This window comes from Dama dama, chromosome 4, assembly GCF_033118175.1.
Source record: "Dama dama isolate Ldn47 chromosome 4, ASM3311817v1, whole genome shotgun sequence".
Taxonomy (NCBI): Eukaryota; Metazoa; Chordata; class Mammalia; order Artiodactyla; family Cervidae; genus Dama; species Dama dama.
In genome coordinates, this window is record NC_083684.1 from 20,153,859 (window position 1) to 20,181,304 (window position 27,446).

Genomic DNA, 27,446 nt, shown 5'->3' on the forward strand with positions numbered 1-27,446 from the left:
CTGATGTTAAGATACTCCTCACTTCATGCACCATTAAGAAAAGAGAATGCTCTCCCAGTTATAATCCTAAGATGCCTCTATATTTCAGAGAAGTTAACAAGCCACCAGTGGGCCAGGTGGGGCATTGGGCAGCAAGCAGACAGCCCGAAGCCCACCTTGGTGCTCTCAGCTGGGCAGGGAGGTGGACCAACTGACAACACCGAATTCTCACAGAGCGTTAGCAGAAGCTGGGCCTAGCCTGGGGTCTGCTGCATCTCATCCCCTGCAAACAGCACATGGTTGTCAGTTCTTTGTGTTAAATTACCAGTTGCAACATCACTGATTTAAGCAGGGTATTGAACACCACTGGAGATGTGGCACATCTCAAAACACCAGGAATAAAACAGCAATCAGAGACCACACGCTCAGGCCTGGAGCCAGCCCGAAGGCTCCTGAGTCCCCGCCTGGGAGGACTGAGGCCTGCGCTGAGTGATCAGAGGGATGGCCAGGCCAGTTTGACCTCGTCAACAGTCATGGTGAGTCATGGCAGGAGCTGTCACACTGAGGAGGGTTTGCTGATGGTAGGCACTGAGCTGAGCACCTAACTCTCCTTCAGCTGTCAGGCAGATGCTCCTGGAGCCCCCACGTTACAGGTGGAGGGACAGAGGCTCCGAGTGGCTGCATGGGTGGAAGCTGAATGCTTCACAGCCTCTACCCTTTGGGCTCCCTGTTGCCTCCCCTGGGCTGGTTTCTCAGCCTAGAAGTGGCCTCCGCACAGCCCCTGGGTCTTTGGCAAAGCTGGAGTCCCACCATGCCAGTTCAACCTGGGCATCCAGCCACTGCAGACCACTTGTCTGTAAAATTAATTCTGGGACTTCCCTGGTAGTCCAGTGGCTAAAACTCCACACTCCCAATGCAGGAGGCCCGTGTTCCATCCCTGGTCAGGGAACTAGGTCCTACAGCTGCAGCTAAAGATCCTGAATGCCACAAGGAGGAGAGAAGATCCCACGTGTGGCAACCGAAACCCAGCACAGCAGGATAAATAAATATTAGAACAAGACAAAATAATTCGGAGTGATGACGGACTTCCTCAAATACATTTCTGTTGTACGTAGAAATCTTCACCAGAAGTTTAAATAGTTGCCAAGAGGATAAAATCTGCCGCACTGTTAAGTATGGATATTTCAAAATAAGAGAGCATCTGCTGGTCTAGTAGTGATAATGTTTTGATAGCCATCCTTGTCCACTTAAAAATCCACAAACTAACTCTTCTTTAACATCTGAATTTTCACCAACTTCCAAGCTGACACAATGAGCTTTTAGATACAGTATCAAAAGCATGATCCAGGAAAGAAAAATTGGGTCAGTTTGACTTCATTAAAATTTAAAACTTCTGTGAAAGATACTATTAAGAGAATAAAAAGACAAGCCACAGAATAGGAGAAGATATTTGCAAGACACACACCCAATAAAGAACTATTTTCCAAAATATATAGACTCTGCTTCTCTGATGCCTGACTTTTCACATAGCCCCTTCCCTCCCTCACTGTATGTTTCTATTCTGCCCAACAGAATTTTGCCCTAGTTTCAGTTTGAAATTATTTAGATTCCTGTATCACACAAAAGTATGTAAAGACATTGGGATCTCAAGATTTAAACATTCTCTTGTGTTCAAGTTTGTCTTCTACATTGGGTTATTGTTTTAATTACAAGTGGTGTGTAGCTGATAAAAATAATGTGAATTTATTACACATTTTGAGAATTATTAAACATAAAAGGTAAATTTTTTATTAGAAATGCCTAATAAATGGGCAGGTTTTTGGAAGCAGTGTGTATCCACCCATACATATTCCTTATTTCCAAGAAAAGGAGTACAACTCGAATCCCATTCCTATACGGATTTTTACTGTGAAACTATAAGAAGCCCCAGTTACACAAGTAAACAGATCAGCAGAGGATGAGATGGTTAGATAGCATCATTGACACAGTGGACATGAATCTGAGCAAACTCTGGGAGATAGTGAAGGACAGGGAAGCCTGGCATACTGCAGTCCATGGGGGTCACAAAGAATCAGACACGACTGAGCCACTGAACAATAACGAGAGGCTCATGTGCTCTAGTGACACCACCGTGGCCTCCTTCCATTAGTTTTCTGCCCCGGACCTCAGGGTGACCAGTCAAACAAGAATGATTTTTAAAGACTGTCAGCTGACAAATTCATGGGCCTCCGTCAATTTTGTTGCAAAGACTGGAAACAGTCTGAATTGCAAGAAGCTTTGTTTGCTGCAAGCAGGGAGACAGAGAGGCATCATGGGTAAGCCCAGCAGGGGGTACTGACCTTTTTTGGGGACGTGAGAGAGGGGTGACTGTGCAAAGGAAGCTGGGAAGAGGGACTGCACCAGGGCCCAGGTGGGTGGCGTCCTGCCCTGGCCATCAGCTGAGCTGGTGTGGGCACCAGATTCTGTGGCTTTAAGTCAACCACAAAGGCAGGGAAAGAGCCTAAGCAGAAAGAGTCTTGAGCTCCAGCAGGAAGGTGCCTGGACCCAGGGGCATTTCTCAGTTCCCCAACCCACCTGGATCCAGGGGTGGCTCCTCCTGCAGAAGGGGAGGCTCACCTAGAGCCCCACACAGACACAGCAGGAGGGCCAAGCAGGAGGGCCGTGGAGCTCATCCTGTGTGCCTGGCATCAGGTCTGCAGAGCGCAGCTGTGCAGGGTCCCAGCAGACAGTCAGGGAAGGCAGGTGTGGCTGTATCGGGGGGCAGAGGTGCTTGCCTTCACAACCCCCAGGACAGCTCTGCCTGTCACCAAGGGGCTCTGTCAACCATGTCTGAAACACCTTCTTGGGGTGTCCATGGAGAATGCTGTCGCTCACCTCCTCTTCCACCTTCCAGGTACGACCCCAACTCCCCCGCTCCCACTTTAGGTCTCCGTCCTGACATGCCCACAATCCCTCCAGGACTCCAGGATACCACCCAGCACTGGACCCAGCCTGGCCAGCCCCAGCCTTTCTACAGGTTAAGAAAGAAGCTCCTTCTTGGCTCAGACGTGAGCCTATGACCCACTTCAGTCAATGGGATGTGCAGACAGGGGGTTCTGGGGACTGTCCTCTCTCTCACGTGCCAAGAGGAACCTGCTGTGTCCTTGCTCCTGGTACTGCTGTGTCTGGAGGGGGCCCAATGGCCAGCACTGAGGGTGATGCTGATGCAGGGGTGGGGCAGACAGATAGAGGGGATAGGGCCAGTCAGAGCATTGTTCAGCTGCCAAATCAACCAGCAACCTGTTTTGTCCCTGAAACCCACCCTGCTTCTGGAACTCTAGTGCAATAATACTTCTTTGTTGTTCAAGCTGGTTTTACTGAGTCTGCTTCTTGCAATGAAACACACCTGACTTTATGCCTTACTTTTTAGGCGGTCTTGATCTCAGCCATCTGAGGGCTGCTTTGGCTTATTAAGTATCACCCTTGATGCAGAGGGTCTCTAATGTACATTAGGATCACCTGGAGTGACTGTGAAAATGAAGTCTCCTGGGATGGGGACCTGAGAGGCAGAATTTAAGGGGCATCAAAAGACCCCACTCAGTGGTTGCAATAAATCACGTTCTAACCCAATATTTTAAAATATTAGAAATAACGACAAAATCTGTGTGAGCAAAGTATCAAAACTCTAAATAAAGATGAGATCACCATTACTCATGTCTCCCTTTGGGTCAGGCTCCAGAGCCCCCGTAGCTGGCTCCTTCCCCAAGGTGGGATTAGAAAGGCCGGCAGGCCCCAGCCTTCATTAATCAACTACCAACCTGCCCTTTCTACCACATGATGCTGGGGGGCTGGGGGTGGCCTAAGGCCACACTGTGGGAAACAGGACCCCAAAGCAGTCTCAAGTCATGCACAGGCAGGCTTCCCATGGATCAGGCCTTCCCTTTAGGTGGGGTCAGCTTGGCAGGTGGGCTGCCTAAACCAACTCCTCCCTGGATTCTGGGAATGAGAGACAGGCTTTGGGAAATGGGGCACTGTCTTATTTGGTAACCCCAGAGGGTGTCTGGTCAAGGCCAGGAGGCAGGGCAGGGGAGTGGGAGGGAGGGAACCAGCAGCAGCAGCTGTCCACCCAGGGTCAGAGAGGTGGGAGGACACGGATTTATGCGGCAGCTCCTGTCCCTTTCTGCGGCGTTGCTCCAGGGACCATCACCCCGCCTGCGTCCTCCCCGTCGGGTGCAGAGGGAACACAGATGAGGGTGGTGAGAACGCATGGTGGCAAGCCAGTTGGTGTGCGCAGAAGCGGGGACAAGGGGATGTGGGCGTGGCTGGGCGTGGGCATGGGCGGGGCCGAGGAGGGACAGAGGATGTGGGCGGGGCGCAAGGACAGCTGCCTGCTGGGCAGAGACGCTGGATGGACCCCTGCCAGGCTGGACTCTGTACTCTTCCATGGGGCTCCCTCCACTTGGCCCAGGGCTCCTCAGAGTCCTGGAGTCCTGGGAGATGCCTCTGGGGACTCACAAGCACTGACTCCAGGTCACTGTGTTTACCTAAGCCAACCCTTGTCAGATATCAGGATGGTGGCCACCTTGTGAGAATTGGAAAGACAAGTTCTGCAGGCAAAGCCATTAATTATCCTGTGTGCAAATCCAGGCAGCTAAAACCCCAGTTCCTAACTGGGCTAAGTGCAGCCTGGGCCAGGTGGCCCCAGAGGTGCTCTCCTGTGGCGGGGTAGCAGCCACCTGGCATCCCACCTGTGCAGGGCAGTACTGGGCACTTCAAATGCACTCTCATCCAAACCCTGGAACAACCCCTGTGGCAGCTTTCTGCAGAGGAGGAGACCCAGGGAGGCTGAGAACCCACAAAGGGTGGTGGGGGAGCTGGGGTAGAACAGTCCTCCCAACTCCAGCCTGGGCCCCTCTTCGCTGCACCGCCCTACCTTGCTCACTTCTGCCCTGTTATCTGGCCGGTCACACCCTGCCACCTCGTGGCCTGCCCATCTAGCAGCCTGGCCAAGCCATGGGCGATGGCCATAGGAAAGGAGGCTATGGAAGGGCGGTCCATGGGCCTCCAGATTGTGGGGAGGAACCAAGACGGAGGCGGCTCTTGAGGGCTGAGCACCGAGGGAGGCCCAGGAAGACCCAGATGTGGATCCTGCCCGGGGGCGTGACATCAGTCACACAGCTGCAAGGCAGGCTCTTGTTGTGGGGGTCAGACCCAGTCACGGCAGCAGTTTCTTTCCTGCACCCAGTTCTCTGAGGGATTCTCGATGAAGTCAGAAAAGGAAGGTTTTCACAGACTTTCTCTTAAGTGCTCCAGACCCCAAGGCTGTAGGAAAACGCTGACCCTCACTGGTGACCTCAGGACTGCTGGCTAAAGAGCCAGATAAGCTCCCTACCCGGAGAAATGGCCACATTGAAAAATGAAGATGTCCAGGGACTCCCCAGTGGCCCAGTGGCTAAGACTCTGTCCTCCCAATGCAGGGGGCCCGGTTCAGTCCCTTGTCAGGGAACTAGATCACACATGAGGTTACTAAGACCCGGTGCAGCCAAATAAATAAATTTTTTAAAAATATTTTTTAAAAAATAAACATGTTCAGTGTGGGTGAGGGTGCTGGTAAACAGGCCGTGTAACATTTTGACCATAATGACCCAGAGCCGTAAACAGACCAGCAATCCCTACACACATATTGGTGTACCAGAGGATGTTTCCTACATGAACGTCACAGTGCAACAGTGAAAGTCAGAAGTGGTTACCAACCCCACCCGAAAAAAGCATATGCACATGTAATAATTTTCTCCACTTTCAAGGTTTTCCTGCTAAACCTCCCCAAGCACTAGATTCCATCGCCTAGGGTCTGACCACAGTAAAACACGAATAGCGATCAGATTTCAGGGCACGCACCCTGCACTGGGCACACCTGTGTCTCAGCGCCCCTGCTGCCTGCTCTCAGGCCTGTGCCCAGGCCCAGCCTCTGTCAGGAGCATCGTGGACCTCCTGTGAACTCACGAGGCATCTGTCCTTCCATCACTGCAGTCCAGCATGTTTACCTGTGTTTTACCTGTTCCCTGGCCTCTCTCCCCTGGGGCAGGGAGTGTCTGTCTGTTCACTATCAAGTCCCCAGGGCCTCGAAAGGCCCACACCCTCAAAGAGTATTTGTTGAAAGACTCTGCGTGACCTTGTTTAACCTTCATGCCACTCTCTGAGAGGTTTCATTATTCTCGTTTCATCTTCACCTTCCTTTCTCTTATCTGCATGTTTGGATTTATCATTTATCTTAGCATTTTAAGTCGGGGAAAACAGCAGTTAGTTCTGACAGTACACTTGCAGGTTATGGTTAGGATGGCTGCCCCATGCCAGGCCTGTGGCTTCTCAGCCCACCCCCAGCTCTGGTCACAAGCCCCAGGGCCATACCCAGCTCAGAAGGCCCGTGGGCAGCACAGACTGGGCCATGAGGAAGGCATGTGACCTGGCCGGGCCAGTCACGATCCTTGTCTGGGATGTTTTGAACTGGGGACTTTCTCTTTGCTCTGCTCAGGAGGCTCTCTCAGAGCTGCCCAGGGCCATCTGCTCTGAGAGGCGAGAGGGCCTGCCCTGAGCATGTGCTGGCTGACCCAGGGCCCCTGAGGCCAGTCCCACCCCATCCTTCCTGAAGCCCGTTATTGAGCCAACACACCTGGGTCCTACCTGAGCTCCTGGGTGGGGTCTCTGTTACCTGCAAACCTGGCACCCTTACTGCACGCCCTGGCCTCCGCTGGCCCTGGCCCCTGGCCGTGCACACGGGGAGTTGTGTTGGGAGCAGCTGGCGGCAGCTGCGCTCTGTGCCTGACAGGGTGAGAACAGCCCGCCCACGGCGGCTCCACACCCGGGGCAGGCCCAGCTGGGCCATCTCAAGCCCACACACATCTCCCACTGAAACGGGTGTTTATTACCCCTGGAACAGGGGCATCCGCAGGCCTTTTCCTGCAGGGGGCCTGGTGCCATCACTCCCGACAGAGACAAAGTCTGCCTCCTGCGCGGCCCCTCAGACACCCGTAGCTCCCTCCATGTGGACCCTCCTGCCTGAAGCTCCTCTCCGCCTGAGAATCTGCCGAGAAGCCTTCCCAAGTTGGGGGGATGCCCTCCAGCACCCCCATGACAGTCCCATCGCAGCTGCTCATGTGTTCAAGGAGGCAGGCTCCCCTTGACTCATGGCTGTGGCTTCCTGCGCCCACTTGTCTTGGGGTACGAGCATGCAGGACCCACACACAGGCTCTGCCAACACTGCTTTTCTGTGTTGCCCTTGAATAAGCAGCTGACAGAGGACCACCCTCACCCACAGAGAAAACCCTACCTATTCCCCATTTGTGCCTAAACATCCCTTAAACGCTCCCTCCTTCCCCCAGGGGCACTAACAGAAGATGAGGCAGGAGGCAAGGAGGGTGTGCCTGGAGACGGGGTTCCCCCCACCAGGCTCACTGGATCCCCCTTTGTCCTCTCTGTCCTTCAGTCTGTCCAGAGTGTGTCCTGGGGCATCCCCCATTGTCTTCTGTCTGTGACCCTCAACAGAGGGCACTGAGAAGGCCCTTGCTGCCCCAGTTCTGGGGAGGCGGCTCCCCATACAGATGACAGACCTTGGAGCTGATTTCACAGAGAGGCAGAACCATGCCCAGGCCAGGCCCTTGGCTGTTTCTGTTCAGGCCATCTCATTTCTGGGACTGCAGGAGTCTGAAGGGGGATGTGACCCCCAAAGACCTTTTCCTGCCAAGAGGCTGGCCCAGCAGGGGTCTGACAGGAGCGGTGTGTGGCTGCCCTCCCTCCTGCCCACAGGGCTGGTCTGGGAACAGCTCTGAGGCTGGATGGAGCTGGAGCCAGGTCTGCCTAGCGCTGCGGGAGAGCTGGGCTTTCTTGCCAGAGATGAGGGGATGCTGCCTCCTCCCCGGTCTGCCCTGGGGAAGCCGGAAGACAAAGGTGGCCATGCCTCGTCCCCCAGTCAGCCCCACCCCCTCCTCTTGTGTAAGAGGCAAAACCTCAGCTCCCGAAGGGGACAAACCCACGCCCAGGCCCGGGGACGTGCCACTGTTCCCACATTCCTGTGTGGGCCCAGGCTGGCTGGGGATTGATAAGCCCTGGAGCTAGTGTGTGGGGTGCTGACCAGTGCTCCCTGTCCTTCACAGACCTCTCCCCCCAGCCCCAGCCACGGTCTACTTGACACTCCTGCTCAGGATGGGCCAAGCTCTAGAGATGGCCCCTCTCCCACCCACACCCTGGAGTCTGGACACAGTTGGGTGTTGGGGAAGGGAGGGTGTGGGCAGGATCCAAATACAGTGGGCGGAACACAGATGCTTACGGCAGGGAGGGCTGGTCATTTCTCACCTTCGTGGGGCACTTCACCTGTGACCCCCACGGAATCCTCATACCAGGCCCAGGCAGCGGACCTCATCTGAGCTGAGGCCCAGAGAGGGGCAGCCTCTCCCTGCCCGAGACACACAGCGTGTAGGCGTGGGCTGGATTCTCTCCAGGCTGCCACACACTCCAAACAACGGAATAGGATTCTCCGGAAAGAGGAATGACGAGCCCTGAAAGCATCGCGCTCAATGAAGGAGCCAGACACAAAGGCAGTGCATCACAGCATCCCATTGATGTGAATCGTCCAGAGTGGGCGGATGGAGAGACAGGAGGAGACAGGGGTGGGTGAGGGTGACTGCTGAGGGGCACAGGGGTTCTTTTAGGGGAGATGAAAATGTTCTAAAATTAGATGGCAGTGACAGTTGCACAGCTCTGTGATCAGACTAAAAGCCACTGCAGTTGGGCACCTTGCTTGGGTGAACTGTATACTATGTGAGTTATCTCAAGAAAGCTGTTTTTAAATCAAAGCAGACCCAGAACTAAGGCACCTTCTGAACCACAGTCACCCCTGGCTCCCAGGAGAGGGGGCAGGTGAGGGCCGGGGTCCAGTCTCTCCCCACCACGGCAGGTGGGACAGACAGCCGTGGGTCTGGAGGCTTGGGGAAGGGAGTTCCATGTGGCTAGTCCATGCAGAGAGGCAGGGCCGGGGTGCAGGCGGGTGGGAGGAAGACCTGAAATAGCTCTCAGAACCTGAAACTTCGGGGAGAAGCTGAGGGCAGTGTGGTGGCCGCGAATGGGGAACTGGGCTGCTCCGAGGGAAAGGAGAAGTTCTATTTGGGGGGCGTCGGAGTGAAGCAGGAGGGGAGGGTGGCAGAGGTGGACAAGCAAGGATTCTCACACGGGAACACTCACATTTTCAGAGCCCCTGGCCACTACTCACTAGTTTGTTTGCAGAAGGACCCCGAGAGAGTAGGGGGGAGTTCCATTCCTCAGATCTGAGACCAGGGTGGGGGCAGGGGGAGAGACCAGTGCAGCCCCAGAGGACACATGGGGGCCCACCCTTTCCCATCCGTAAAGGGGCAGGCTCTGCACCCAGGCTCCAAGGGCACGCGACAGGTGCTGTGAACTTGGACGGGCTGTGAGAGGGTGGAGCCTTGAATGCGGAGACTGTTTGAAAACTGCAGAGAAGGTGTGAAATGAGAAGTCAGAAAGCCCTGGTTTGGGAAGGCGCGTCAGACTGGGGATTGGACCCCTGTCCTAGGCGAAACCAGAAGTCTGTTGCCTGGGGCTTCTGCAGAAGCCAGCTTTTCCTTATATGAAGGGGCTGGTCCAGTTTTGTCCTCTGCATCTTCTCTCTTCCTCTTTCTTCCTGCTTGGGAGGCAGACGTGATGCCTGGAGGTGGTACAGCCACTTTGCAGCTAGGAAGCCACTAGTAAGTGGAGGTGGAATAGAAAGAGCAAAGTAGTTTGTGTCCTAGATGGCCGCACCAGCCTCGACCACCTGCTTCTGAGCTTCTGTTACATGGACAAAGACAAACAAACCCTGTTTCTACTGCTGTTGGCTTTTCTGCTCTTTGTAGTTGAATGCAATCCTGTTGGAGATAGGGTTGAAATCCTTCATGGGGAGGGTTGCCAGATTTAGGAAATAAAAATACAGATGCTCAGTTAAATTTGAATTTTAGATAAGCAGTGAATAGTTTTCAGTATAAGTGTCTCCCAGGAATTATTTGGGACATACGTATATGAAAATATTGTTTATCTGAAATTTGACTTTTCATGGATGAAGTAACGGATCCCAGAGAGCTTTCACATCTTGTCTGAGAGTTTGTCCTGAGCGGTGTGGGGGTGGGGACGTAGCTATATCCTCGTGCTCTGGGGACGCTGCTGCTGCTACTGCTAACTCGTTTCAGTCGTGTCCGACCCTGTGCGACCCCATAGACGCTAGGGCTTCCTAATTCTGTTGTTGTTCAGTCGCTCAGTTGTGTCCAACTCTTTGCGAGCCCATGAACTGCAGCACGCCAGGCTTCCCTGTCCCTTACTACCTCCTGGCATTTGCTCAAGTTCAGGTCTATTGAGCCGATGATGCCATCCAACCATCTCATCCTCTGCCGCCCTCGTCTCCTTTTGCCTTCAATCTTTCCCAGCATCAGGGTCTTTTCCAATGAAGGGCTTCCTAAAACCTGACATAAAACCATGTGCAAAGGAGACCCATCGCCCAGGACAGAGCGATCCAAACCAAATGTGGTCCGAAGACAAGACTCAAAGAGAAAGCGATGGTTGGTGGAGGAAGCCTCTGCCCCAGTTTTACATGGTCATGACATTTTCATCCCATTTGACTAAAGTACCAGCTGTGGATGAGGGGACAGTTGTTCCCCATGGACAGTGTGTGACCACCATCCAGGACTGGCCCTGGGAGCACTCTGTTTGAGTGATGCTGAGGCCTCATCCACGCTCCACAGAAAGCTACTGGGATCGATGAGCCATGCCTGCCTCGAGCTGAGAGAGGGGTGCAGGCTCCCAGGTGACCTGCAACCAGTTCAGCCAGGGGCCAAGCTCCTGAAGGTCCAGACGTCAGGACTGAAATATGTCCAGGTTCCAGAACCCACCTTTCAGGGGTGACATTCACTGGGCCCGCAGAGCATGGTTGCCCTCAGCATCCCCTTCAGTCCTGGAGGTGCCCGGCAGAGCCTGATGTCACAATAGCAGGCAGTCTGGTCTGGTCTGTGGCTGGGGTCTTCCCAACTGACATGCGTCTAAGATTCTCCAGAGACCTGGCCAAAGGAGCGTGAGGGAGGCCTAGGGTCCTCGACTTCCAGGCCTGTGGTCTGCTCCCTCCTATTGCCTCTCCTTTCCTGAGCTCCTCCTCCGGTGAACAGTCAGTCTCTTCTGCAGGCTCTGCCTCAGGGCATAAAAACCCAGCCACACTCCTCTCCTCCTCACCTTCCTCTGACAGAAACGCCGGTCTCATTTCCTGTGTCCAGTCAGGCTTCCACGGTCAGTGGGCATCCCGCGACGGGCCTGGATGTCTTTCTATTGACACCGATTGGGCCCCAGATGCTGTAAGTTGGGTGTTAACTTGCAGGAAACCGACAAGTTACAAACCGTTTGTGCTCATAGCAAAGACTGTGCTTCACTGACTATGTTTAGGGGTCTCAGGGCGGCATTCTCTCTTCTCGGGATGGAATATCACCCACATCCTCCCTTGAGTCGCCTTTGCCTCCCAGCCGGCTACCTCAGCAATGACCCAGACATAGACATCCTCTTCACAGAAGAAACTTTTCAAGAATTTGCTTTCACCTGCCTTCCGGCTTCCTTCGTTTTCTCCCCATCTACCCACCCGTCTGCCATCCATCCATGCACATTAGCAGTGGAATTCCAAAGTGAGACGAGCTGAGTCATTTAATAACATGCTTATTTGAATTAAAGCTGACAAATGTCAGTCTTGTTGTTCAGTCGCTAAGTCGTGTCTGACCCTTTGTGACCCCATGGACGGCAGCACGCCAGGCTTCCCTGTCTGGGCCTGGACAGTTTGATTTTGGGGCAACGTTTCCACCAATCAAGGTGCTAAACCTGCAGCCGCAGCCTCAGGGTTTCCATGAAAATAAGCCCTGAGCACATGTGCAGCATAAAACATGACACGCTACACCACACGACCTGTTAGATGTTAAACACAATGTTAGATGTTGCAAACAGGCCAGTCGGCACCATCGCCCACTCTTAGGAAGATGCTGGTGAAATCACAAACAGGCCCCAAGATCGCTGCTCTTTGAAATAAACGACTTTGGCTTTAGTCTCCCAGGCCACCCTGAGTCTCAAAAGTCTGACTCAAGAGCGAATGATCATGAAATATGAAGATGTAGAGAAAAATAATTCTTGTTGGGCTTGGAAACTGGTTACAATTTAGACTATAAACCAGCCACAGAGCAGAGTCACTGAACTCCCACTTCCCTGAAAGATCTGGATAAAGGTCTGACACACATGGGCTTCACCGGTGGCTCAGTGGTAAAGAACCCACCTGCCAATTCAGAAGACGCATATTCGATCCCTGGATCCCCTGGAGAAGAAAATGGCATCCCACTCCAGTATTCTTGCCTGGGAAATCCCATGGACAGAGAAGTTGGGTGGGCTAAAGTCCATAGGGTCACAAAAAGTCAGACACGACTGAGCACACATGCACACACGCATGCACGCTGACACACATTCTCAAGTTGTTTTCAAGACCTCCCGATACAAGTGCATAGATCCCAGACCAGGTGGAAACCAGAAGACTGATGATGCTCGGAACTTCACCTTGATGCCAACCAATCTGAGAACTGCGCACCAGCTGAGCAGACACCCTGCAGCCCCTCCCTCACCTAGCCTCTGAAACCCCTTCCCTGAAAGCCATCAGCGAGTCTGGGTCTTTTGAGCTTGAGCTGCTCGCTCTCCTTGCTCACCACCTATAATAAACAGGGTGCTTTCCTTCATCACAACGCGGCATCAGGGGACAGGCTCTGCAGCCTGTGGGCGAGGGGACCCAAGTTTGGTTCAGTAGCAGTGGCAGTGAGATGCCCACCCGGAGGCCCCAGTTGGGCCCCTGCAACCTCGTCTTGCTTCCTCCCAAGGGGTGGGGGCACCTGCTCGCTACCGCACATCTCACACGCATTAGCCAGCAGGAGTGTTAAGGTCACTCTTTTCGCGGCCAGCATGTGGGGTGAAGCCAGCTGTCACCTTCCAAAGCTTCTGTAGCGGCTACAGCCCCTGTTCATACCCAACACAAAAGCAGCAGCCCAGGGCTGGTGTGACTGAGCTGGGTGAGGCCGCTTTGTGAGAAACAGCACCTTATAGGGGACTTGATTGTTCAAAAACATTTTAGGGAACATGCCAGCCAAATGTCACGGAGCCAGCCTCAGAGCTCCTGGCTTGGAAGCCAGACCCTGGCGTCCAGTACATGGCAGGGCCATGGGAGTGAAGTGGGGTGCTCACACGTCTCCTTTGTGGGAACAGGGAGAGCTCGGCGATGTGCCACTATTATTACAAATGCCCCCCTACCCCCGGGCCCTGTCCTGACTGCAACAGCCCATCTGCACACCCTCCGCAGCGGGAGCTATCCCACCAGGCCTGGGCTCCAGCACGGCCTGTCATGTATTCCTGGCCTCGCTGAGGAGTGCACGGGTGTGTCTGCTCAGTAGTGCAGTCTCCTGACTCACCCAGGACTGGCCACGGCCACCTCTGTGCGGTGCTGTCTGGGGAAGGCCCGGGGGGTGGTGCTCAGGCGGCCAACAGGCAGATACCAAAGTCCCCTCAGCCACCTCTTCCTTCTAACGTCATGAGGGGCTGCTCAGAGTGCCATTTCTAGCTTCCTGGAGTGGGGTTTCCCAGCTCGGAGACCTCAAGCCTGCTGCTTGGCAGCCACACCAGGACTTTCCACCACCCAAGCCTCACGTTGAAGGTCTGGAGCAGGGCTTGAGTTGGGGAGGGGATGGTGCAGAGCGAGGGAGACCGCACCAGCCTCTCCTCTGTTCATAACAGCCAGACTCCCTGCCACAGCCTCACCCAGATGACCGCTGAGCCCATGTTCAGATGTAGAGAAAATACAGCCGAAAAGGTCGGATCAGGTGGACCGAGGCCCCCACCGGCTCGATGGTCAGATGCCAGTGTCCCTCCCCTGCCTCCCACCTCTGCCCACGCTAGTTTCTGTGGGTGGGGCCTCCCCAGCAGCCACAAGGATTCATGACCTACTGAAATGCCCAACATTGCACTGGACATGTGACTGTACAAAAGGCCTTTCTCAACAGGAGCTGCAAGGGGTCACCTTGCAGCCCACCCTCTGGCTGCCAGGCTCAGGGGGCCACCAGGCAACGCGGCCACGACTGCACTGATGCTTTGTTTTCTATCATCGTGGGGAGAAAAAGGAATATTGCAGAAGATGCACAGAACTCAATACTTCTATGTAGCAATTTAAAACACAGACAATTACACCCTATCTGGGAAAGACACACACAGATAAAACAGTTCTTTGGACGGTTCCACAGGTGGGTGACTCCGGTGCTGACATGCAACACGAGCCCCATTTTACATTGAGGATTTGGAGCTGAGTTTGGGGGACTGACCTCGCATGGCACCCTGAACTGGGTCCGGGACCTGCAGCCTGGCTTTCAGTGTTCCCAGGGTGGGGGCAGAGGGGCAGCCTCCGGGGCAGGGGGCGCTGGATCTACAAGCAACTCCATTTTTATGAAGAAGTGTGGTGAGGGAGCAGCTTTGGGACGAAGTGACAGTTTGCTTCCCCTGCCTGGGATGGGGCTTTCCTGATGTGGGCAGATTATTTCATAATTTAAATGAAAAGTGGGCCGATGGCAGGAGCAGGCAGCATGCCAGGGGCCCCCCGCGGATGCCGACCAGGCTGGTCCCTCTGTCTCCCAGGTCCTGCAGGCTCAGCAGCCTGTGCAGTAGAAACTGTACGTGGCCTGCATGTGAAATGTTTCATATTCTGGCAGACAGAGAAGTCAGCTTTAAATCTGTTAAATCTGATCTACTTGAAACGTTATCATTTTCACTTGTATTCAAGTTAGAGATTATTCAGGTATCTGTTGCATCCTGCTTTTGCCCAAAGACTTTGAAATCCCATGCCAGGGTGTCTCCAGCTGGACGGGCAGCCCCAGGGGGTGGCAGAGCCTCAGGGCCACCTGGTCTCATCTGTGCTGAGGGTCGGGTCAGGGGCTCAGGGAAGTGCGTCGCCGTAGTGACCGGTGAGAAGCAGAGTCTGGACCGTGGACATTTGCCTGAAAGGGAGGTGGCTGGGCAGGGCAGGGCTGCAGGACCTCGTCCAGCTGTCTCTGGTCCCCGGGGGAGGGAGGGAAGCACCTGGCAGTTTCGGTTTCCACAGGAAGCTGCCTGCTCCCATCTCCCCTCCAGCCAGCTGTGCTCTCTGCCCTGCAGCTTCGAGCGGCAGCCCCCGCCTGGAGAGCCCCCCAGGTGGGGACAGCCCCTCGAGCTGCAGACGAGGAAGCCCTGGTCGAGGGGCCAGGTCCAAGCAGAGTCCCTTGTCCTGCCTCCTGGGCCTCAGAGGATAGAGCAGGGTGCACCTGGGGCCTACGAACTGGAATGATACTGTTATGACTTGCAGTTTTTTGTCACCTGCTTTAGAATATCGGGTCCTGACCCTGGGTCTAGAAAACACTGTGGTGGTGGAGGGGTGGAACAGCGTCTGTCTGTGCATCCGTCTGTCCAGGCCTCCTGAGAAACAGGAGGGGAGAGGCGAGGGCTGTGCGCATGGAGCCTCTCGGAGAGGCTCCTAGCCCAGAGGCCGAGGCGCTGCCTGGCAGGAGTGGGTGTGCGGTCAGCAGTGGGGCTGGGGTGGCGGGCAGTGTCCTGGGGAGGTGGGCCCTGGGACCCCTCAGTAAAGTGTGATCTCTCTGAGGTCTAGAGTCTGGGTGTTGGGGTTCCTGCGTCTGTGCTGTCGCTCTGCTCACAGCGAGGCTGGAACCCTAGACCTTTTGTCTTCAAAAGAGGACCCGGCTGTGGGAAGACCCTTACAGCCCCCGCCCCTGAACTTTCTGAGGGGCCCTGTTGGCCTTGGAGGCAAACGTCCCAGAGCCCCTCCTGCTTGGCCTCCCTCCCACCATGCTGCCCCCTCCCAGGGCCTGTGAGGTCGGGGCTTTCCACGCACTCAAAATGCACCCCGATTTGGGAGGAAAGGAGGAAGCGCTGGGAGCCCCAGGGCGGGTGAATCCCCACTTCCTTACACAGGGCCCCTATTCACTCCCGCCAGGGGCCTTGGCCGGGGAGCGGGTACAGACAGGGGGTCATAGCCAGGATCCTGCAAGGGGTGAGAAAGGTGGGCTGGGCCGGGTGGGTGCCGGGGTCCTCCCCCTCCATCCCCAGCTTTTCGGGGTCTGGCTGCCACCCCCACGTCATAGACGAGAAGATAGGCCTGTGGGGTCCTGGGCAAGTGATGGAGCTGGTTTCCAGCCTGGCCCTCCCCTCCTGGTTCTGACCTGGTCCAACCTGAGCAGACAGGTCTGGAGGGCGCATCTTCAGGGTGGCCTCCCTGACCCCTGGCCAGCATGAGGGCCAGGCCTTGGTTCCCCATCCACCGGGCCAAGGGCACCGGGAACACTGGTCATGTCTCTAGCGCAACGACAGTCCATCAGTGTGGCTCCTGTGGCCGTGAGCAGGTGGGGCCCAACCCTCTGCCGTCTGACATGTGTGCCTTCGTCCACCAGCTCCCCCAGGCCGTAAGCCCCCCAGGCTTGAGCCCCCTGGAGCTTTCTCTCAGGAAGGGAACCCTTGCTGCACCTGCAGGGTGAAAGCCACAGTCAGAGTCCCCCTTGCCCCATGAGCCCTCAGTTGCATGGAGTGGCCCTCAGAAAACCCGAGCTTATTTCAAGGGCAGGCATGAACCTGGGGCAGGCTTGCCTGCTTTTCTGAAAGTTGCAGAGCAGCAAGGAGCACAGGGCTTCGCCCCGTGGCCCGGGGTGGGCTGCTCTCAGGCATTAGCAGCGGCGGTGCTCTGTCCAGCTGTCAGCTGGGGTGCCGGCAACACCTGCCCCGGGCTCCGTGGAATGGAGCCAGCAGACCCCACCGTGGGCTCTCAGAGGGCTCAGCCCAGGGTCTGGGCTGCCAGGTGTGGCTCCCACACTGGAGTGCTGGGTGCCAAGGGAGTCCCTTTCCTGAGGCCCCGCCCAAGTGCATTTCTCCCCAGGGAGGGTGCTGGGCAGACAGGGAGGCTCCAGCCCTGCTGGGGACTGCTGTGTGACCTTCGGTAGGTTTCTTGGCCCCTCTGATTTGTCTCCATGTATGCGGCCAGGTCAATAATGCCTTCGAAGAGTTACTGGGCAGAAGCCATGCCCAGGGCCAAGAAGGGCTCTGGAATGGAGCGGCCCTCTCCTCTGCCCCCATCCTGCCTCCTCCTCCAGGGAGCAGACTGTCCTTGGGGAACAACCTTGGCGGTCCCTCCTCTGTCCCTGCGGTCATGGCCCCGAGCCTCTGCTGTCTGAGGAGCAGGCCTGCGTTGTCACAGAAGGATCACCCAGCCCCCGGCAGTGACACCCAAGCGCTCCCACCCAGAGTAGAGGTGGCCACGTTTGAGGGATTCCCGCTCAGACGTTGGCCCAGGCGGGTGAGTCCACATCTGGCCCACCCCCCTCCCGCTTAGGAACTGGGGGAGGAGTGTGTGCACCCTGGGTGTCTGACACAGACCTCCGGGCCAGATAGGTGAGGTACGAATGGGCCTGGGTGGGCTCTGTGGCTGAGTAGGTGCTGGGATGGGGGTCGACAAAAAGGTTCCTCCATCCCTAGGACGGAGGATAGTTAGCAGGTCAGTGTTTCCAAGGTAACAGGACCCCCCGGGATGGCAGGAGATGCCTGCCCTCCCTGCAGTCGGCATCCCCCTCTGGCCGCTGGGCCTTTCCCAGCCCTCCCTGGGCCTTTCCTGGAAGCGCTGCTTGGTGGTGGTGGGGCACAGTGGACCAGGGAGATCTCATCACACCTCAAACCTGCCGGCACGTGATCTCGGACCGCCAGTCTCCTCATCTGCTGTTTATAAGCCACCTGCCTGGGTGTTCTGTGGCTTGGCAGTCCCTTTCCCTTTCTGGGCCCTGTGCCCCCCTGTAGAGGACATGGGGAGAGAAGATGGGAGGGCAGGTGGTCCAGCCCCGTCCACGCCTCCAGCTGCGGGGGAGGGAACGCTGGTGCCCGTGGGGAGGGGCTGGGACAGGCTGCCCCGGTCTTGTCCCCAGGCCTGGGTCCAACTCAGCCCTGGGGCCACATGCTGTCTGACCCCTGGCAGGTCACTCCAGTCTTTGGGCCTAAGCTCCTGTCTGACAGCAGCTGTGATCTAGCATCTAGAGACCAACACAAGCCACTCTCCAGGGCCCCTGTGCTGATTAGCGCACTCGCTTCTGTGCCTGGACACGGGATGCATTCACCACCCAGTACTGGGCATCCTGGCAGCACCACTCTGGGTGCTGAGAGTGCCATGGCAAGCAGACAGCAGAGCCAGCACACCAGGGAGACAGGATAAATAGACACGGAACTGCCTCCTTCGTCAGATAATAAGTGAAGGGGAAACAGCAGGAAAGGAGGACTGAGCACACGTGTTGGGGGTGAGGGGAGGGTAACCAGAGCAAAGATGAAGAGGGGATGGGAAGGGGCCGAATGGAAGAGGATCCCATGGGGAGGGAACAGTGCCAGGGCGGGAGGGGGTCTGGGGTGTTGGTGGGGTGGCCATGCACCAGCTGGATAAAGGAAGAGGGGTGGGCACGGGATGGGGGGCAGGGGAAGCCCCCAGAGGGCGTGAACACAGAGGAGAGGTGATCCGGCCTGACTTTTCTTGAGTTCACTCTTGTAAACAATGGAATGGCAAGTTGACTCCCCAAAGCCTCATGAGAAGCACCTGTGAACACCCCACTCCCAGAAGACCCCTGGATGGGGTTACCATGGATGCCACCTCCATTCTGGGCCATCCTTTGCTGGTCACTGCCTGCCCCAGGATGTCTGCCTGCCCTGGCTGTGCCAGTGGGACTGTACAAAGGGTTTTAATGCTGAGATTTTGATTAGCGCCATTGCAGCCCTACCTCTGGCCCCATTACCTGTGTGAATAAGCCTGAGTCCAGCAGTGGCCCCTTTTTTCCCTCCCTTGGCCTGTCCTCCACCACTGCAGTTGTGGAAGTGAAGATGTGAGAGGTTAACACCGATGCCTTTCTTCTGAGTCAAGACACTTTGAGAAGTGAAAGTCTTTGCCTCCTCTAGCTACCCGCCAAGGGACCACTTCCTTCAGTAAGTTGGCCTGGATTGCACCCTGTCCCCTGGGTATCACTCCTATCCCCAGCTCTGTCTTCTGAAGTTTGGATTTGTTGTCTAATGTGTGGGGAGGCTGGAGTCCTCCTGCCGGCTGCCCCCAGAAGTCTTGCCCCTAGGCTTGTGGGATGGGACAGCATGGAAACTGCAGGTCTCAGGGAAAGAGTGCTCCACATTTACCCTGGGGGTAATGCACTCCTCCCAGGACCTGGGGTGGAGTGCAGCCCTCCCTCCCCAGACTTATGGTGGGTCCTGACCCGAGGCATGGGGGGATGGGGGCAAGCTGCACTCCTGCTCCTCTGCTCTGGAGGCTGGCCTGGGGCAGGTCAGGAGGCCCTAGGAGATGGGCATGGAGGGAACACATGGGTTTTTGTCCTGCTGTCCTCTCTCCAGGGCTCTCCCACTCCATTCCTCTCCTGGCCCCTCTCTCAGCTCATTCCCCTCCTCCCTTCCCACCCCTCAGGTCAAGGAGTGTCCCCCAGAGTTCTGTGCTGGCCAGGCGACTCTGTTTGATCTGTGTTAGTGGTTTCTCTTCAAACTGTCCGCACTCTTGCCCAGTGGTCATGCAAGCGGTTTCCTGCCAGGACCAACTGATCTAGCAGGTGTCCAGGGCTCCTTCCACCGTAATGGGCCCCCACTCCCATCTGGCCCTGCATCCATTCTGTAGGGTCATTAGAGCCGGGTCCAAGCCTGCCTCTGCTCTTGCCTGTTGCGTGCCCCTTGGAACCTTGGTATCTTCTTCTGTGATAGCAATCACAACCTCACATGGGGCTCAGCAGCCCTGAGCCGATATCCTGACACGGGAGCCCCCAGCACCATGTGGTCAACAAGAAGTGGAGACGGGCCTGGGGAAGGGAAGTAAGCCCTGCAGGATGTGAGCAGAGCAGGCACAGGACAGCCGTCCCACGTGAGGCAATGGTACAGAAGTCAAAGGACAAATCGCTCGCAGTACTTTGCACAGAGACGCAGATGGATGTGGGGCTTGGTCCTCGGTCCCACACTGCACAGAGGGGCTGTGGACTCTGCCGTCCGCCCAGGCACATGCCAATCCCAGACGCCCTGGGCCCTCCCAGTGTCCATAGCTGACTGTCTCCTGACAGCCCTGAAAGTGTGGCCAAGGGCCTCGGCTGATTGGAAAGTGGGGTGGCGGGCCGGCAGTGGGGCAGAGAACACGCAGGATTCTGATAACCTGGCTCCCCTCTTGCAGAGTGAAGCCCTCAAGGCTCCCTGACCCCTTGGAGGCCACAAGCCCAAGCCCTGGGTCTGGCTGTGCCGGAGGTGGCCCTTCAGGCCCTGGGCTCGTTTGCCCCAGTCCTGCCGCCTGGAACACAGACAGGATTTGGAGCTCGGTCACCTGGAATGGGGTGGCCCTAGATTCAAAAACCACTGTCCTTTTCAGAAGAGGAGTAGAGGCCGCATTAAGATGGGGGCAGAGATGGGAGGGAGGTGGCCACAAGCCAAGGATGCCTGGAGCCCCCAAGAGCTGGAAGAGACAGGTAGAACCCTCACTTGGAGCCTCTGGAGGGAGCTCGGCCCTGCGACCCTCCTGGTTTCAGACTCTGGCCTCCAGAATCGGAAGGAGGAGATTTCTGTTGTAATTCACCCATTTGTGGTGATTTGTTACAGCCTTCCCAGGAAATGAATACAGCAGAGAGGGTGATTCCAGATAGAGAATGTTTCAAAGAAGTGCTTGTGGTTGGGGGTGGGGGGTGGCAGGGACAGGAGGAGGGGAACAGGGGAGGGAGGGCAAGACCACTTGGTGACAGTGGTGACCTCTGAACCCCACCCCTGTGACCAGGTGACCCAAGGCTCGCAGGATGGCGCCCTCCACGAAGCTGCGTCGCTTGGACCCTCTGGTGACAGTACACTCCCTGTCTCCCTGCAGATCTTCCACCTGGGTCCCACCTGTCCCTCTCAGGTGACATGAACAAGCCTGACTCAGTTTCCCCTTCAGGCACCGTCCCTGAGCCTCCTTTGCCCGAGGCACCACTGCCAATGTGCTAGCTCCACCTCTCATTTGTGGGGTTCAGCTCCTAGCACACACAAATGGCTCTTTTTTTTGCCCGCACCTTGTGGCATGTGCAGGTCTTAGCCCCCACAGTGGAATATGGAGTCTTACCACTGGACTGCCAGGGAAGTCGGGCACCTAATAAGCCTGAGTGCAGTGAACACCTCCTAACCAGCATTGTTCCTTTCTGTCTGCTGCAGCCGCACACACCTCGGGGACGCACTGGCAGAGGTGGGTCTGTCCGTGTGTCTGTCTTCCCCCCCGCCCTTGGCCCTGCCCCCGCTTCCTACCAGCAGGAGGGCAGCACAGAGTTCATGCATGTTCTCCGACAGACAGACTCAGCTTCAGAAGATATTACTTACTATTCTTTTAATGGTTTAGGTGCTACTTGACATTTGGAATCTCAAAGCTTTCCACAGACTCTTGGGAAGCCTGCAAGATAGACCCACTGACCCAAGGCCTGTCCTGGACCCCCAGGCTCCGATGAACTCCAGCCTAGCCCACCTGCCACTTCCTGTGGTAGAGATGTCCGGCACCTGGGAGCCCAGCATCTGCCCCTTTGAGGGGGCATGGGGAGCTGGATGTCTCCCTGCGTGTCTGTGTCTGTCCCATGGGGCCAGGTGATTTAGCGAAGATGGGCCACAAGTTCCTAAAAGCCGGAGTCCCAGGACGGGGACCCCGTGCCCAGGCAAGCCCCCAGCTCGACGCACAAGCCAAACGCCCACTGCTTTCCCTCATCCCCCTGAAGCCCCCTAGGTGAGACGCGCTGCGGATGGGGTGGCTGCGGCTCTGCTTCAGAGGCCTGCAGCCCAACACCTGGAGTGACATTGTGAGCTCAGCAGGTGCATCACGTTTCCCAGCCTCAGACCCCTTCCACGCAGACACGCCGCCATCCATCCGAACACAGCCACGGCCGCTACCCCCTCCCCTCCCCGGCTTTGACAAGCTGCTTCTTGATCCTTTCATGGAGCCGAAGGATGGGGCCTGGCACACAAGGAAACTGAGACCCAGGTGAAGAGGGACTGATTCCAGGTGAGGAGCGACGAGTGGTCCCAGGACAGTGGGGGTCAGGCAGGGCCACCCCAGGGAAGGAGGGACAGCTGTGTGGTTGCAGCTAGAACTGGATGGGACCAGAGGCTGTGGTCAGCCCGAGGGCAGGGTGGCCATATTCCAGGCCGGTGACTGGCACCTCCCTGGTAACATCTTTGAATCACCCGCAGCAAGCTAGTGACTATGTGGAGAGGCGGGCCTTGCACACCCTGGGGCCCCAGTCCTGGATGTGCTGAGTGCCCAGTGGAGCTGGCCCTCAGGTCCCTGGCTGGGGCAGGTGGGGACCCGCTTAGGGCAGGTGGTCCCTCTGCAGGGGAGATGGGCTGTCTGGGGTTGGGGTGCTGGGGTGACTCAGGCCTGCTTGCGCTCTGCAGGCGACTGCAATGAGACTTGCAGATCTGTGTTTATAATCCATGGCCACGTGGCTATGGCTGGTGAGCAGGGCCTCCTGTGTGCAGCTCTGCGGGCCCCTGAGTCCCGGGAGAGCCAGGCAGGTGATCCTGCAGCTTGGGCCCACAGCCTCCTACTCCCCCCAGTCAGCAGCCCCTGGAGGTCCTCCCTGTGTGACCACCTCTCCCTGGCTCCGCTGGTGGGAGCCCTGGCAGGTTGCTCCTCAGTAGGGGCGGAGCAGGTCCTGGACCACCACTCGCTCCTGGGGCCCTGGACCAGCCCCTCCATCTGGCCTCGGTTTCCTCCTCTGACCTCCAAGTCTTGGAGGTCCCCAGCGCTCTGCACACCACCTTTCTCGCCGACTCCTGGGGCCCTGCTCACTGAACAGCCTCCACCTCCAGCGTCTGCCTCTGGGTGGGGCCCACCCATAAGCCTGGCACCCACCCGTAGGCCTGGCACCTGCTGGTCCTCCCCGGCCACCTGCCCCAGCTGCACAGGTCTGTGCCCGGCGGGAGGCTGTGCTGATGTCCAACATGAGTCAACAGGCCGGGAAGCACAGCAAGGAGATGTCGCTGCCTCATGCCACCTGCTCAGCGCCGCCCCTGACTCCCAAACCGGTCCCGTCCCCTTACCTGGACCGCCCTTCCTGGGACCCCGGGGTGTTGAACAGCTGGTGGATGCCGAGGGCCCACTGTCCAGCACGGGGGACGCCCGGGACATGGAGCCAGAGGGTGGGTTCAGGAATCTGAATCCTGCTGAGGTGGGAGGTGGGCAGCCCTGTGGTGGGCAGCGGTATGGAGCCTGGTGAGCCTCACGCTCAATGCCCTTCTCAACCTCGTGGGCCCTCGAGAGAAAGATGCAGGCCTCAGTCAGCCTGGGCTCCTCTGAACTGGAGGTCTCTGTCCCCCAGACTGCTTCAGGCCTTCTTGCAGCCGCCTGGGGAAGGGGCGGGCGGCCGCAGGGGCTCATGTGATGCAGGGCGGGCCTGGGGAGGCGCCGGTGGGGGAGGTCGCCTGCAGCCTGCGGCGAGGCAGCCAGCTGTGTCACCGTGATAGTGCGGCCGGCCAGGGAGCAGCCGTGCAGCTGTGCCCACTGCTTCCTCAACAGGAACCATCTGGGCCCGGCCCTGCCTGGCCTCCCCTCACGGCAATTCCGTTCTGACTTCCCAACAACTTCCTCCTCCAGCCCAGCCGGTGACACTCCACCCACCCTGAGCCTGGCCCGCTGGGCGTGCTTCCTTGACCTGGGGTGGTGCAGGGGGGCGTGAGGGCACCCACCGATCAACAACAGAAGGGCAATGTCCACCCTGGCCAAGCCTCCCAGCCCAGTCCGGCCTGCCTATCTCCCCTCTGGCTTGGCCCAGCCTGCAGCCTGGGGTGGTCCAGGGGTCTCCACCCTCTCCTGACCTCAGCCAGACTTCCCCCAGGGCCGTCTTCCCAGGGCCAGCTGTTCGTGAGCCTCACTTGTAACCTTGAACCTGATTTCTGGATCAGCCCTGGTCTGATCCTTGTCCTGCCACTCTGGCCAGCCCCCTGCACTCAGGCTTTCCCCTGCAGCCTGGAGGTCCTGGCTCCCACCCACCCTGAAAGTGCTGCCCACTGGGCTGGGCAAGGAAACCCCCTCTCTGAGTTTGTCCTCCTGGCTGGGGTCTCCTTGGAGACCCTCACCCCATTTCCTGATGGACACCTTGGGGAACAGTCAATTCAGACTCACAGGTGGAATTTGCCGAGAGCGTGAGGCTCCTCCCCAGTCTGAGGGATGACAGAAAGCATGCCAGGGCCCTCGGTCACCTCTCAGACTAGACACGGGTGTCCCAGACCCCTCACCAAGCACAGAGGAGGTGAGGCTGTGCACAGGCATGCAGTCACTTGGTGAAGGTGGTGACCACCGTGGGAAGACCCCTTGAAGGAGACAGCGTGCCCCTTGCCCTCCACTGGCCTGTCAATCAATCCCTGGGGACCCAAACTTGGTGTAGGCTCAGGGTCTCTGACTGGCCAGAGGTGTGCAGCCTGCAGCCCCAGAGCTCATGAATTTTGATAAGCTGCGTTGAATTTCTAGGTAATTCCTGCCCATGGGGAGCAGTCCGAGCAGTGCAGAGGGCGCAGGGCAGCCAATGAGAACCCCATCCATGCCCCTGCTGCTGTCTTTCCCCAGAGGCACTGTCTCCACAGGTGGGCATCCTTCTAGAGCCTGTGCAGCACAGACCCTGTCTGTTCCTGGAAGGGGCCGCCACGTGCACATCCCCTGCAGGCCGGGCTGCCCTGAGTCCCCAGGGTTCAGATGGAGAGGACGGTCCTGGGAGCCAAGGCCCAGTCCCCGACGTCTCTGCCGTCCTCACGGCCCCTCCTGGTCTGCCCTGCTCCAAGTCAGGGTGGGATCTAGGGTCACACTGGCCACCACCTCTCTCACCCCGCCCCAACCCAGTTTCCTTGGTGTGCGTGGCGCCCTGATCACGGTGGTCCCAGCTCCCAGGCCGCTCAGGGTGGAGACTGCGGAAGATGCCGGGCACAGCCTGCCTCATGGTCCACGGTGCAGCTGTGACCCCCACTGCTACTGGAGCCCTGTGTCACCCCATATCCAGGCTGCAGATGGTGGGACCTCTCCAAGTTGGGGAGTGAGAGGGTTTTAGGGAGGCGCAGGCCCCTCCCCTGTGAAGGCAGTCCCCACCCTGGCTCTGGGCAGATGTTCAGGGCACCTTGCACCTGCGGGGCACCCCAGATGGAACACTTCCACTTTCATGAGGGGCCTCTCATCCTGCCTGGTTTTCTGATCAGCGGGGCTGACAGAGGTTGAGTTGAAATAGAAGAAAGTTGTCCACGAATGGGGAGCGGGTGCCACACCGCCCTTGGTGGCCATCTCTGGAGTGTTCGCCGGCTCCCCACTCCCCCCGGGCCGGGCAGTTGGGTCTTGTGGGGAAGCAGACGTTAGTTGCGGCTTTTGGAGCTGGGCGGCCCGGGAGATAAGGCGCCCAGGAGGAAGCGGCTTCAGTAAGCGGGGTGGGGCCGCTCCCTCCGGGGGCCACGGCTGCCAGCACCCAGTGTGGCAGGGAGGGGGCGAGGGGCCTTCTCTCCCTCGGAAGGCAGACGTTCCACCAATAAGCCCCTAAGAGATGTGGCCCACGGGGCAATCAGGGGAGGTGATTTGGAAGCTGTGTCTCAGGGATCAGAGCTGCCCCTGGGGAGGTGAGAGGAAATGCATTCCAGATAGAAGGGCCCTGAGGTGGTCACGGCTCCAGGCTTTCAGGATTCTGTAGGATGGCCAGCGTGCTGGAGGGAGGTCAGTAGAGGCCAGTGGTGAGGGGCCACTGGGCAGAGGGAGCAGGGAAGTCACTAGGATGGGTGTCTTATTTCTGCCTCCTTTCCTGTCCTATAGGAGCCCCATGACTGCTGGGTGAATGAATGACTCAATGGGAGGTGGATAGATGGATTTATGGGTGGGTGGATGAATGGGTGGGTAGATAAAGGATGGATGGATAGTTGGGTAGATGAATGGATCACAGGAGGATGGTTGGGTGGATGGAGGGATGTGTGGGTGGTGCATGGATGGCTCACAGGAGGACTGTTGGAGGGAGAGATGAGTGACTGGTGGATGGACCAGTGGAAACACAATTCTATGCAAATCTTAGGTAAGCTGTGCTTTAGAGAGCAGGGACTACGACTCACAGGGGTGACATTCCCAACCACAAAGCCTCCCAGAGAGGGATATGAGACACAGGACAGCCCCAGAGAAGGCCCAATGGGGAGATGTGAGCTATAGGGGAGCCAGGACAGCCCAGCACTCTTCAACCCAGGGCCTGGCAGGTGGCCAACCTCTGCTTCCAGGTCTGGAATGAAATGTGGCCTGATGGTGGTGGTGCGCTCACACAGGAAAGACAGGTGAAGCCAGTCCAGGGCTGGACCCCTGGCCCACCACTCCCCAGTCAGAGTGTCATAGAGCAAACTCAGGGTCACAGGGAAGGGCCACTTGCATCCTGGGTTGATAAGAGGCCAGGTTCCGGGGCTCCTGGAGGCAGTCAGCACACTTGTTGGCAGGAGGAGCTCTGTCTTTGGGGGCCAGAGGCTGGAACCCATGCAGAGACCAGTGAGAGGAGACTTAGCTGGCATCCCGACCCTCTGGTGCTGTGGGCACCTCTGGTGTCTGGTGAGACCCATGATCCTCGTCTCCAAGCAATGTTGTTGGGAACACGGATACATTCACAGAAGTACAAAGGAAACTCCTTTCATCCAAATACAGATGCCAAACTGTTAAGATCTTTCTGATGTAGTAATACACAATGCTTCTCTATTTACCGTAGCTGTGAGTGAGAACTGTGACATCAGATGTCACAGCAGCCGAAATACAAGACGCTAGGTTGAACCCTGTGAAATTCCTGCTACTTGGCTGCTGCTGACCTACAAACGTGACAAACACAGCTGAGTCTGTCCGTGCCGAGCTCACAGGAATGGCTGACACACCTGTGTTCATGGTAAAAAGAAATGCTACACTTTGGTTAGAGGTTAGTGAAGTATAGGTGTAATCTCTTTTTTTATATATATTTATTTGACTGTGCTGGGTCTTAGCTGCAGTATGCAGGATCTTCATTGCATCATGTGGGGTTTTTCGATGTAGAGCATAGGCTTACTTGATCTATGGCAGGTAGGTGGGATCTTAGTTTCCCGAACAGGGATCAAACACACATCCCATTCATTGAAGATGGATTCTTAACCACTGAACCACCAGGGAAAACCCTGTAATCTTTTCCTTATCCAAGTTCATGGACCCCTCTTTCTCAATAAAGAACCACTGTTCCAGCTCATGTTGAGGACCCCTCCCATCCAGTGCTTCAGTCAGAGCCTTCTAGCCCTGGTGAACCTGCCAGAGGCTTCCAGAGTCAGAGACCCCCAGGGTCACACTCTCATGTTAGCTGTCTTTGCTGGATGCTCTTGGGCCAGCTACTGAA

General features: G+C 57.0%; 1 protein-coding gene across 2 annotated transcripts in view; it reads right to left on the reverse strand.

Annotated features, from left to right (window-relative positions):
- The window catches only part of CBFA2T3 (CBFA2/RUNX1 partner transcriptional co-repressor 3), an 81,084-nt gene extending 57,487 nt beyond the window's left edge, over positions 1 to 23,597 (reverse strand). For both annotated transcript variants that reach the window (XM_061138370.1, XM_061138369.1), the window contains exon 1: positions 23,140 to 23,597. In XM_061138370.1, the coding sequence (XP_060994353.1) occupies positions 23,140 to 23,476 (337 nt within the window). In that variant the 5' untranslated portion in view covers positions 23,477 to 23,597. The remainder of the gene's footprint in view (positions 1 to 23,139) is intronic.
- Positions 23,598 to 27,446: the final 3,849 nt, after the last annotated feature.